Source organism: Condylura cristata, unplaced genomic scaffold (genome assembly GCF_000260355.1).
Source record: "Condylura cristata isolate star-nosed mole 26May11 unplaced genomic scaffold, ConCri1.0 scaffold00017, whole genome shotgun sequence".
Lineage (NCBI taxonomy): Eukaryota > Metazoa > Chordata > Mammalia > Eulipotyphla > Talpidae > Condylura > Condylura cristata.
In genome coordinates, this window is record NW_004567118.1 from 102399 (window position 1) to 115747 (window position 13349).

At 34.8% G+C, this 13349-nt stretch overlaps 1 protein-coding gene across 1 annotated transcript in view; it reads right to left on the reverse strand.

Annotated features, from left to right (window-relative positions):
* The window catches only part of EFCAB13 (EF-hand calcium binding domain 13), a 49670-nt gene that overhangs the window by 1766 nt on the left and 34555 nt on the right, over positions 1-13349 (reverse strand). The window contains exons 13-18 of the mRNA XM_004684046.2: positions 13005-13073; positions 8784-8927; positions 8189-8260; positions 4387-4437; positions 2337-2480; positions 851-922 (exon numbers count right to left, since the gene is read on the reverse strand). Of these exons, the coding sequence (XP_004684103.1) occupies positions 851-922; positions 2337-2480; positions 4387-4437; positions 8189-8260; positions 8784-8927; positions 13005-13073 (552 nt within the window). The remainder of the gene's footprint in view (positions 1-850; positions 923-2336; positions 2481-4386; positions 4438-8188; positions 8261-8783; positions 8928-13004; positions 13074-13349) is intronic.

The following is a 13349-nucleotide window of genomic DNA, read 5'->3' on the forward strand; positions in this document are numbered from 1 at the left end:
GAGGGGAGCAGCGGGCTGGTCAGGAGAGGTCTGCCGCGCCATGTGGTCACCTCCGGAGCAGGTGGGGATCGAACTCATGCAGTTTAAGCTTCTTAGTGCAGTGCTTTAACCCGCTGCACCACCAGGGAGGGCCCCTTTCTATGTTTTTAACCAAAGCATTTAGAAATACATCATTAGTAGGGAAGTTCCATATGTGAAAAGTTCTCAGGTAGGTGTTTTGTGTTTAGACTTGGGGGTTTAGAGTTAAGAAAAGATATTGATGTTGAAATAGTGCCCATAATTTCAAAGAGAATGACAGGAACATCAGAGACAGAAGTTAATCAATAATATTTACGTAGCAGTGGAAATGATATGGTGAAGCAACAGAGATTATATGGTAATAAGAATGATACAAGGATTAATACTACAGGAATTTTGTGGGAATTTAGTTGAAGTTGAGATTTCTATAAATTAAAATGATCAGTCCAGCTGGCTACATCTGAATACTCTAGAGACCTGCTTTAATGGCACAAGAAGAGTACCCATGCAGGACCCAATTTCCAGGCCTGATTTAATTCTTAGAGACCATTAAATGAAGGAAATTTCAACTCTTCTTGAGAAAGGACTGTATAACAGCAAAGGTACTGACTGAATCTTCTTCAAGTCTACCATTCTGTTCCCTCTTATTATAACTGACTCATTTTGTTTACTTATTTTTATATTCTTGTATTATTTATACCTCATAAACTGTTTAAAATCCCTTTTTTAATCCAGAGAGACTACAAATTAAAAACTGAAAATCCATATAGTGATTTTTATGTCATTTGCCATTATTATTTTTCAGTAACTTTCTTTTGAAGTATTCACTTACCTGTGGAATCTTTGATATGTGGATTCTCCTTAATTCCACTTAAGAAATCTTTTAAATCCACCTCATTATTATCTGGAAGGTCAAAATTAAACACACTAATGTTAGAAACCTGATGCTGAATAGACACATGAAGTAAAGTCTCTGATTTACAATGTTATATAGAATTCCATTCTAATTTATGTCTGTCTCAAATGATTGAAACTATTTCAATAAAACCTTTCATATTTTCCACACCCATTGAGAGGTTAATAACACAAGTAACTGACATTATTTGAGTTCTTATTCAAAAGTAAGAAGTTAAGTAACCTTTGCATTCTTTGTATCTACTAAGCATCATTTTATGGTGCTTTACATTTATTATCTCATGTCATTTTGACAATCATTCTATGGTACACAAACCCTTACTTTGCCTATTTCTAAAATATGAAGCAATGAGAGATTATTTAATTTGTCAGGATCACAAAGTCACTTCTTACTGGTTTGGATTCTATATTTATACTGCCACTATGAGTACCCCAATTCAAGAAGTAAAAATTGATCCAAGTCAATAATAATCTGTAGTGCTTGGCAATACTAACCAAACTGCTGGAGAGACACTCTCAAACCCAGAACTCATGGGGTTCATGGAAAAAACAAACTAGTTAATAAGGTAAGTGCAAAATAAAAGGCCACCTAAAACCAATGAAATTGATCAACTTGATTTGATTTTATTTTTTTAAGAGTGAATGTGTCGAAGATAGGAAATCAAATCCATATTACTTAAAGCCCATGATGGAAAACAAAAGTAAGTATGGGCCACTTGGAGGCAAAGTCCAAAATTACATAATTGTTCTTTTAAAATACAGAGCGCCTTCAGGGATTTCCTTGGGTTAAAAAACAAAATGGGACATGCACTCTAAAGGGAAATTGAATCTCCTTGGAAGAAAGATTACATATCAAAATGAAACTGTTAACATTCTGAATTGTTTTATTAGATGATGTTTGGTACTTTCCCACCCATGCTTTAAGTAATGAATGGTAATTTTCTAAATAAGCCTATACAGTACCCAAATGAGAATGGATAATTAAATATGACTGATAAATATATTTTTAATTGAGGCAACATAGATTTACAATGTTGCTTGTGATCTGGAGGTACAGGATTTCCCCTTTTATGGTAGGTACCATCCTACCCACAGTCCTCCTCACCACTGTCATTTTGCTCCTCTCTCCTCATGCTCCCACTCTGATAGCCTCACTTCTATAGCTGCTGACTTGACTTTATCTAGATTTGAAAGGATGTGAGTGCACCATGTTCATGGCAGCACGACTCACAATAGCAATGCCAATAAATATTTACATCCATAATGTGCTTTGATATTATTTTGTGTCAAGCCAAGTATCCAGTATGACTGCCATTAGCATCTTACCCTCACATCTGGTCTCTAAGACTGCTTCCCACATAGAGGGGGAAATGAAAGCAATCTCTAGTCAAAAAGATGCTCACCACTGACGTTACAATATTTAAGAGCTTCCCTGAAGTCCTCTTCAGCTAAATTAACATTCAAAGCTTCCAGGGCATGCTCCAAGGTAGGTATGCCAATCTTGCCTTTACTGGCATGTGACAAGATATAAGCAGCTTCCCTAACATCTACAATGATAAATATATACAAAATATTACTGTTCTTAAAAATGCAAAAATGTTTGTCCGCATTCCACTATAACCTCTCAAATTAAATATTTATTTTAACCAAATATCTGCTGGGGAAAAAAAAAAGCCAAACATGTTCTATTTGTAACCAACAACCACTTATTTCAAGCAGCATTTGAAAACCAAAAATTTTTGGCAAAGACAATGTGGTGGGTTATCTGAATCCATTCATAAATAAAATACTAAATGAGCTGTAAACCCTCCTTAGTTATGCCCAGTAGATCTAAAGATTTCTACCACCTGGTGAGATAAATGAAGACGAAATTTTGAGATTGAAGCTTCTGATCCCAGGGCCAAGTTCACATTGTTTTGTGTGAATCAAAAGCACACACCCCCTTTGTATGTATTCACTTTTAAAAAGCACCTTGCTCTGGGGGCTGCAGTCTGCTGCTAGGGCTCGAGGCTGAGAACTGCTCTTCAACCTCCACTTTGTGTAAGGCATAACCCATACAACCTAAAAGAGCAACCCTGAGGATGCCAGGCCAATTTAAAATATAAAACATGAACATTATTAGGTGTGCATTTCGTCATCATTTCACACTCCATGTCTCCCTCAAAATAAAATTGTTGTATATTCCATAGTCCAAAAATTGTTGCATTACAACCCTCAGACCTAAGTCTTCATGGAGGTCACTTGAAGAAAAAGGTATCATTATACTGTACTAATCCTACATTCATTCTACTAACATTTATTTTACACCTATTAGAACATGAAATAAAAATGCTCTTATCAAAGAGTCTCTTGTAAATTCCTTGAGGACAGGGGCTGAATCTATAATGTCTATTAAAAAATGACAATATATTGTATAGTTGTTACTATCAGAAAAATGTGCACAAGGTATTATGAAAGCACTGATTTAATGAATAATCACTCTGGCAAATGTTACTGGGTGGGAAGTGATGTATGTGCTGAGTTTGGTAAGGAAATATTCACAAGGCAAACAACACATGCAAAGGCATAGAACCAGAAGAAATAGAGTTAATTAAAACATATCAAATACTACGGCTACAGAATAAACACAAACATAGAAGCATTAAGAAATAAGTCTAAAGACTCATTCATTCATTCACTGCCTATTTACCACTTTATGAGATAACAAAAAAAAAAAGGTTTGGGACAACGCCTGGTAAAATAAATACTGTAAGTCTTAATATTACTATTAGCTATTTCTGAGAAGCTGCTAGACAGTATTGTGCTAGGATCTAGAGAAACAACAGTCAGTCAAGTGGCATCATGGCCCTTTGCCCGAGGTCACATCTAAACAAGTAGAAAAAGAAACATTAATCAAATAATCAAAACTATGAATGAATATTTACAATATGAAATGAGAGCTACAATAGATATGGTTAATATGAGAGTATCACAAAAGGAAACTGACCTAGACTAGCAGATAATGATAGGCTTCTCTGACAAACCAGACCCTCATCTGAAAGATGAGTTAGCATTAATTAGACAGAAAGGGCCAGGGAAGAATATTCCAGGGAATATAATATGCAAAAACCTCGTGGCAGAAGGAAAATAGTTTATCTGAAACTTGAAAGGATGTCTATATAGTTGAAATACAAAAAGCAAAGCTAATGGTACAAAGTTATGACAGTGAGATAGGGGGAGCAAGAGTTTGATCTTTATGCTAACTAACTAGGATGGAAAATATTTAAAGTGTTATTAATAGGTTGAGGTAACATGATCAAATTACTATTTTGGGAAAAACTCACTATGGAGTGGGCAGAATGGACTAGAAACTTATACAACTAGTACTTGACAATAAAGAACAAAACTTTCATAAGGAATGTAAAAATAACTTTTATGAGTTACATTTTTCTCATTAATATATAACGTTCTTACCATCAGCTTTTGGCAATTTCAGATTTGAAGTTAAAGCTTCTTTCCTAAAATCTGCAGATTTAAAGAAATTACACCATGGGTAATAGCTCAACCTAGTATGAAAGGAAACCAATGAATAATGTGATTAAATACTTCAACTCTCAATAACATTTATCACTGATGACCATTCCCGTCTCAAAAATCTTCCTCTGGTTTCCAGAACTTTATTCTCTCTTCACACTCTTATTCTTTGACTCCTCCATGGATTTGTCATCCTCCAACAGGGCCTTAAATGTGGCAGAGTTTCTAGTGCCACTGATACTTCCTTTCTCCTTATGAGGGTAGTCTGAACTGTCCTTTTCTATATCTGTTTCTCAACCTTTGTATTATCTGTCTAATCCCAGTCTCTTTCCTGAAGATAAGTGGTAGTTCCCTCTTTCATCTCTCACACCTCCTACCAGAAATGCAAATTAGTACAGAGATTTATTTTAGATACAAGTAATAAAAATAAAATCTTTCCTTTTGCATAGATGAAACATGTTAGTGGACTGGGAACTTTTATAAGCGAACTCTAAGACAGCTTCCTCAACCTCAGCATAGTTAACATTAGGACCAGATAATTATTTGGGGGCGGAATTACCACCCTGTACCCTGGAGGATACTAAGCAGCATGACTAGCCTCTCATCACGATGTCCAGCTATACACCTTCATCACTTTTAACCACCAAAGCTGCCTTTGGACTTTGCCAATTGTCCGCTGTGATGCAAATTTGATTTTACTTTTTAGCTGAAGCTAAATTTAAAGACAGGAAATTAATTTCTAAATATGGGCAAAATCCATTTGGGTATATCCCAGATGAGAGTATAGATTGGTGAAGTAAATTCTCTGTAAACAGCAACTCAATGCTCTATAGAGTGTTATAAAGGCAAACATGTGAGCCTAATTTTTCAACAATAACTTGCGCTTCTCAAAGGGCCTTAAAACCTTTTATCCCTAAATTTGATCTATAGTTTTGGTATTATTTAGGAATTTGTATTTGGTGAAATAATTTGACCACTTGGATAAAAATCTAGCAGAAAGTTTTATTATAAGCTCTTATTTAACCAACTCACCCTGAATTGAGGAATCATCCAGTTTTTCTTGAAGAGTATGATCAATGGAATTAATTTTATTGGTGTTTTCTTGTACATCTAAATACTGGTGCTTGTCAGACTGGTTACTTTCTTTCATGTAGTCCAGTGTTTTCATGGCTTCATTCAATGCTACAGAGAATATACATACAACATGAAATTCAGTCCCTAGGACCTAAAGTTGTGGAACAAAATAACAAAACTGATGGGCTCTTCTAGATTTTCACTGTCCAAAATGGCAGTCATTAGCCATAGCTGGCTGTTTAAGTAAGTCAAGCAGCCTATTCTCCACTCCTAGTTTTCTATAGTTCCTTATTTTTATCCTTAAAAATATGTTGTTAAATATCCTTTATGAGCTGTTCCTCTGCAAACAAAAATGTATCTAAGTGTCTCTAGTTTTCCTATTAATAAGCTCACCATTTTAGTAAATTACCCTTAATTCTTTATAATGGCTCTCAAGCCCAAAGCCTTCCCTATGCCCTTTGCTCTTTTCAGCTAATTTCACCCAATTTAGAGAAGCATCATAATCTATCATGATTAGCAAATTAACATTAACTATTCAGATTAGGAAATTCATGCTCGATCTCTGCTAGTTTTAAAAAGAAAATTTCACATTTCTAAAATATTTATTTTTAAAAAGTCGTCCCTCAGGATTCATTAAAAGAAATGGATAATTACTTTAAAATAGCTAATGTAGAAGTAAAAATCAATACAGTATCTTGTTCTATGACACAGCGAGTTAACATAGTTCAAAATCAGATCACATGAGTTGAAGGGAAATTTGAGTCTAAAGAAAAGATGACTCCATGAGAAGGAAAGAAAATATATGTATCCTCACATCTCCTGCTGCAAGATCCCAAATGTTAAACATGGCTCAGGGATGGAATTGCTAAGCAAAATCTGTGGAATAATTGCCTACTTTCATAGCTATTCAAAATTATGGAACAGACTGCCTCAAAAAACTTACAAGGATTGATTGACAAGACAATGGATTGAGTATACATTACATTAATCTATTCCTGAAACCCACTAATTTATTTTTTAAATGAATATATAAAAATTGAAGAAACTCCACATCTACTGCACTAGGAAGTTATCAAATCCTCGACTACTGACCTCATCCTCTGATCAGAAGATTAAAAATAGAGAAGGTAATGAAATTCAAATTTCTCTGAAACTTAAAGTTTTATTTTAAAGAACTATAATATCAAAGAGAACATAAAAATACAAATGGAAATATTTAAAAAAAAACAACAATAACAATTATTTGTTAACCGACTGTTAACCGAACCAGTTTCACAAAAATGAAAAAGAAAGCATTAAATATATTTAATTCCCACCAAAATAAAGTAAATTAATAATTCAAGTAATTTTTAAAACTACAAAAATGGGCAAAAGGGAATAGAAAGGAATTTTACGAAGATAAAAGCAGAAGTTAATTTATAATTATAAACAAATACTAACGGTAAATGTAAGAATTAGTGCTTCAAAGAGAAATAAATGTTTGTTAAAAACAAAAAAAGGGGATATAGATATTTGTATATATATTCAAAAAAAGAAAATAACTAGATACAAAAGAATCAAATTATCAGTACATAGGACTGTACTAATATTCTAAAATTAAAAATTTCCTAGGAGAATAAAAGTTACCATAACTGGCAAAATAAGACAGAAGATGTCAAAAAAGGGCAAATATATCAAAAATAAAGTCAAAGATGAATAATAAACTAGAAAGGTCGTGCAATAGATAAAATATTAGTACCTTTAATATATAAAATATTTTTATATACTTACAAATTCATATGAAAAAGACAACCTTTAAGGCATCACTAGAGCACATTCACAAAATGAAAATATGTTAACTCACTACTAAAGAAACATATTTTAAATCAATAAAAATGTTTTCATCATTATAATTTTCAATAAACATTACCAAGTGTCAAAGTATGAATTCTTACAACACTTTAGGCGAGTAATTAGGTAGTAGCTGTTAACGCCTTAGAAATGTATATCTTTTAGTCTAGCCGTTTGACTTCCACCGAATTTATCCTACAGGAAAATGTTGTGTACATGTGCACAAAGATATAGATGTATATATATACATGCATGTTCATCAGAGTGTTTGCAATAGTGAAAGATTACAAACTAAATTTAGGGGTAAAAGATTACCCCTAAATATTCATCAAAAGAGTTGTAGATAAAGCTATAGTCCATCCCTATCACAGAATATTATGTAGTCCTTAAAAAGAATGAGGTAGCTTATATTACCTAATGGAACAGAAACAAGTTAATTTTTTAAAGTAATTGTAGGATATTATGGACATAGTAGCCTAATTTTTAAATAACCAGACAAAACATATGTTCACAGATATAATTTTTTAAAAAGCTTCAAAGTATATCAAACACTAAGTGACATCTGCAGAGAGATGTACTTTGTATTTCGCACATTCCTGGTCAATAAATTTTTATAGTATTTCAAAAATTATTATTAGCATATAATAAGGGCATTTTAATTTCAGGAAAAGAGCACAAACTTATGATTTTTCTAATCATTTTAATCACAAATGCACAATTCTTAAAAGAAAAAAAAAATGTAGTAAAGCTCACCATAACTGGGAGCGTTGAAATACAGATGAAACAAACATTTGGGACAGATGACAAAAAAGATTCAAGTTCAACCATAAACTCTTACCAATATAATTGGAAAATTTCTCCATGTCTCTCAAAGCCTTCACACAGTCTTTAACATTAATCATGCTGTCTTCTGTAAGAAAAAGAGAAAGTTCACAGACAAGAACTCCTGGACAAGGTAGTATTAAACAGCTAGTATCAAAATAAAAATCAGCATACAACTCATATTTCTTGAACACTTTATAAGTCACCTTGAGCTCATTTTTATCCATTAAGCAATAGCCCTACAAGTTTATAAACCAGTTTTGATTCTATCTGTAAGGGAACCAATATACCAAGATAAGTGTAAGGACCAATAACTTCACTCTGTTAAAGGGGCAAAGTTAGAGTTTCTAGTCACAGGACCTGAATTCCCAAAGATGCCAACAACTGAAATCCCCACAAAATTCCAACCTGCTTGCTCTGCAGACATCTCATAACTGCCTAGGAGAAAATTAAGACTTACTTGGGAGATAATGTTTACAAGAACATAAGCAATAACCTATAGATATTTGCTCCACAAAGAAATCCCATTGGCTTGAACAAAGACCTTGCACACTTACCTACTAAAAACAACAAAAAAGCAAAAACCCAGACCGTAATATATAAATACTTACCAGAAACAAAATCTGATTGAAGAATTTTCTCTGCCTCTTCTTTAGGTGACTTAATCCCAATATTTCTTAGAAAACCTTCCAAGTTCCTCCCAGCTATCATGTCACCTTCAAGCAAATCAAAAGCTGAGACAACTTCCTTTAATTCTAGAAATAGAAAAAAGTTACTTGGTAATTGAGCTAGCCTCTGATTTAAAAAAACGACAGTAGCCATTACTAAATGCATTTGTCGGTGGCAGCCATGGCTTCTATCACATCCCACATGGTGGAATAAGAAACTCAGTGAAGAATCCAGCCCTCAGGAGATTCTACTCCAGCAGCACAATATACAACTATTTCTTAGTCTGTCATGTTTTACAGATACTATTATAAATTGGCATAACAAAAGTAATTGATATAGGTGAAATTTTCACTGCAGTTGTACCAAGTAGCTATATTTCCATTAATCACTTATGGTAGCAAAAAATTAACTCATTCTTATTGAGGTTAATTTTAGAATCAAGAAAAATATAAAATATGAAATGGATATCACAAGGACTCATTCTCCTCTCCTTCTCAATTCTACCAAAACTGAAACATAACCCATTATCTGGAATTTTGCTTTGTTCCCAGATCATTCAAAGGAGGCAGGATCAAGTCTGACAGGTCTGCATTCCAATCTAGCCCCCAAGACCTGTGACCTACAGCAAGCTACTACTCTGTGATCTTACTATGAAGTCCAATTTGAGTCTCACACCTAGTAAGAGATGATAATGAAATCTACTCACAACATTAACATGGAGCATAAATATGATAATACAGAAAAACAGAATAATATTGGACTTATACTATTGGCTTAACAAATGTTATGTAGTAGTAAAACACTTATTATTATTATAGTTACCAACATGAACCAGCTGCAAACAGCAATCGTTGCGTCTTTGGGAGGCAGCTGTAGATGGCACCCTGTGCTTTGCGGGTGCCTGAAAACCTGTATCAGTTCTGCTTCTGTCTTGACTAAAATTTGGTTTTTCCTTTAAAATATTGTTTCTGGCAACTTAAGTGTTACCAATGGATAACTAGATAAAGAAGACATGATATATATTTCATATCTATATATCAAACGATGAAATCTTCCATTTGTCACAACATGGATGGATGAATGGATGTCTAGGGGATTATGCTTAGTGAAAGGAGTCTGAGAGAGAATAAACACATGCTTTCAGATCCAGGGAACATAAGAAACAAGTCAAATGAACAAATAAAACAAAAACAAATCCTTATATATGGAGAGAAAAAAATTGGTGGTTACAAAAGGAGAAGTGGGTGGTGGGGTAGATGAAATGAATAAAAGGGATCAATTACAAGGTGATGGATAGAATCTAAACTTTCAGTGATGATCATAATATAGGGCATAGAGATGTTGGATTATAATACTGTATACCTGAAAATTATATAATGTCATAAATCAGTGTTACTGCAATAAAAATATCTTTAAATAAAAAAATATATGTATATTGTTTCCGGGCCCTCCCTGGTGGCGCAGCAGGGTAAAGCACAGCACTAAGAAGATAAAGCCACTTCAGCATGAGTTGGATCCCCACCCTGGCACGGCAGACCTCTCCTGACCCCATTCGCTGCTCCCCTCAGCAGTGTATTTCAGTCAATCTGCCTGTTCTACTCCCCACTCTGTCTCTGGTGAATCCTCTCACCGCCCCTGCACCTCTGGTCTGTACCCCAGTTCTGTGTGCATAAACAAATAAATCTGTAAAAAATACATATTGTGGGCTCTCCTTGTGGTGCAGCAAGTTAAAGCACAGCACTGAGAAGCTAAAGCTACTTCAGCATGAGTTCAATCGTCCCCTGACCCGCCTGCTGCTCCCCTCAGCAATGTACTTCATCAGTATGCCTGTTCTACACCCCACTCTGTTTCTGGTGAATCCTCTTACCAACCCTGTACCTCTGGCCTGTACCCCAGCTCTGTATGCATAAATAAATAAATCTTTAAAAAATACATATTGTTTCCTGCAAAACCATCTCTTCACAAGCTCCTCCCTAGCTTGTCCCCACACTAGGACAAGGAAACGGAACAAGTCTTCTAGATTCTGCTGCTATAGTCAGGGTGTTATAGTTCTATTGTCAGTCAAAACCTATCCCATCCCTTTAAGGCTCAGGCCTAGGATTCAACTATGACACCCTCCTGACATTACCATCTGTTACTGTCTGATCACTCTTTCACATCCTCTGAGGATCTGGACACTTCGATCATCATCCTCCCTCAACCCCATTTCATCTCCATTCAGTACAATAAAGATAAGTCTGGTCTCAGAACACCTTTTTTAAGGTCATTTATACCAGTGAAGATGATCTTAATCGTCATCATTCCCTAGAACTGCATGTCCAGCCTTTAAACTTTTAAAAGCATCAGATCAAATAATGACCACAAGTCCTTAAAGCTATATGTCTATATGTTGAAGGAAAGCATCTAACTCAATTCAAACCATGCCTATTTTCTAGGTCCCTCCAAATTTTCCAACAAATAGTCTAGGAACAGTGAACTAGTCTTATCAGTCAGTAATGGAGGAAACATTCTGAAAATCAAGTTCTTGTATGATAGCCACTCTACAAGCAGGCTTTTCTAAAGATAGCAGGCTCATTCTTGCTATGCGAACTCTTTCCTTCTCAAGTGATCCTTCCTAACTCTCCCCTGTGGTCACTACTTTATATTGCCCTAGCTGGAAGACTTCAATGCCATCCCCCAAAACACTGCAACCAAATTCCTATACCTAACCTATATCTGTTCTTTTTCGCAGTTTAATTTCATTTTTTTCCTTCCTCTGCATGAAAAGTTACCTGTCTTAAATACCAGTTTTTCTGAACTTTGCCATTTACTTAGCACATAATATGTGCCTGATAACTAGATTAAAAACTTTGTATGTGTTTTTGCAGCTGATCCTGTGGACTTTGTGAGAAACATGTCCTTAGTTTCCTAATTTTTAAAGATGAGGAAAACAGAATGGCCTAAAGAGGTCACTCAGCTGGCAAGTCAAAGAATCACACACCACATCTATCATTCTTCAGAGCCATGCATGCTCTTTTCTATGTATTGAGTTTTACCTCATTACTAATCTAACTATGATGCTGTGTTGATGGTAATTTTACATGACTAAGGTAACATTTATATATTAACAGGGAATTATGATTTTTTATCACATTTAGGTAGTTTTTAATATCTGGATAATTTAAAACATGCATTGTAGTAACAGTAGCACATAAACACTAAAAAATACATACAGAGTACTAAAATTGTATGTTAAATTTTTTAAATAATTAATATAATAGTTTATTTATCGATTATTTTGTGCATTTTTCCATCTCAATTGTAATCCCCGTGGGCTTCCCATCACCAGATCACCCATGTGCCATCACCATAGTCCAGTGCATTTCCCTCCCCCCACTGTTTTTGATCCCATTCCCCACTCAACCCCCATAAAATGTCTCTGGTATATAGCTGTTCATTATTATTGTTATTTTCTCTCCTGGTTTGTTATACTCCTAACAGGGAAATATTAAGCACTTCTCTTAACCAAAAGAGAAAACTCTAATGGTAGGAATATCATATGCCAGGGTAGATGGGGTATTGAAAACCTGAAAAGTATTTTATCAACTTCTTTGCACATTGGAATGACTATACATTTGTTTTTCTGAACAGTTAAATGTGTTGTTATTCTTCTGAGAGTGCTCACTGAGCAAATGGCCATTTAAATGGCTATTCAAATAAACTATCTTCATTAGTTTTAGTTTATGATTTTAGCTTTTAAACAAAAATTATAAGAAACCCGGGTTACCAAAATGCCATGGTCACTCTATAACAAAACATTTAGATGGGGAAGATGAAGAATGTCTATTTAGAAAGCAGCACAAGAGTCATGAGAAATTCTGTAATCTAGAAGCCTCTGTAGGAGTGAGGTTCTAAAGTCTAAGCTTTAAATAAAGAATTTTCATATATGGAAAATTTTTTAAAAGCCAGTGTTAACTTTTCATAAGGCCCCAGAAACAAAAAAGGGATGAAAGAATTTAAACAGATTTATTGTGGAAGTCACCAACTTTTCATCAAAATCAGTTTTGTCTGCCTTATAAGCAGATCAGTGCCAACATGTTTTCCCAAAATAGCAGAACCAGAAGCACTTTTAAAAACTAAAAGCATCCATTAAATTTAATAGTCACAAATAATCTACTACTTACCTTCTAACCTTGAGGTATCACACATATCCTTTACCACTTTTGCAAATTCTTCAATTTGTACTTTGTCACCTTTGGCAAGAAAAATATTTTTGATGGATCAGCTTCACTAAGCAAGTCAAAGTCCACTAAAACAATCTATTAAAATGTAAATCAGGCCCTCCCTGATGGCGCAGCGGGTTAAAGCACTGCACTGAGAAGCTAAAGCCACTTCCGCCTGCCCCGAGGAGACCACATGGTGTGGCAGACCTCTCCTGACCCGCCTGCTGCTCCCCTCAGCAATGTACTTCATCAGTCTGCCTGTTCTACACCCCACTCTGTTTCTGGTGAATCCTCTTACCAACCCTG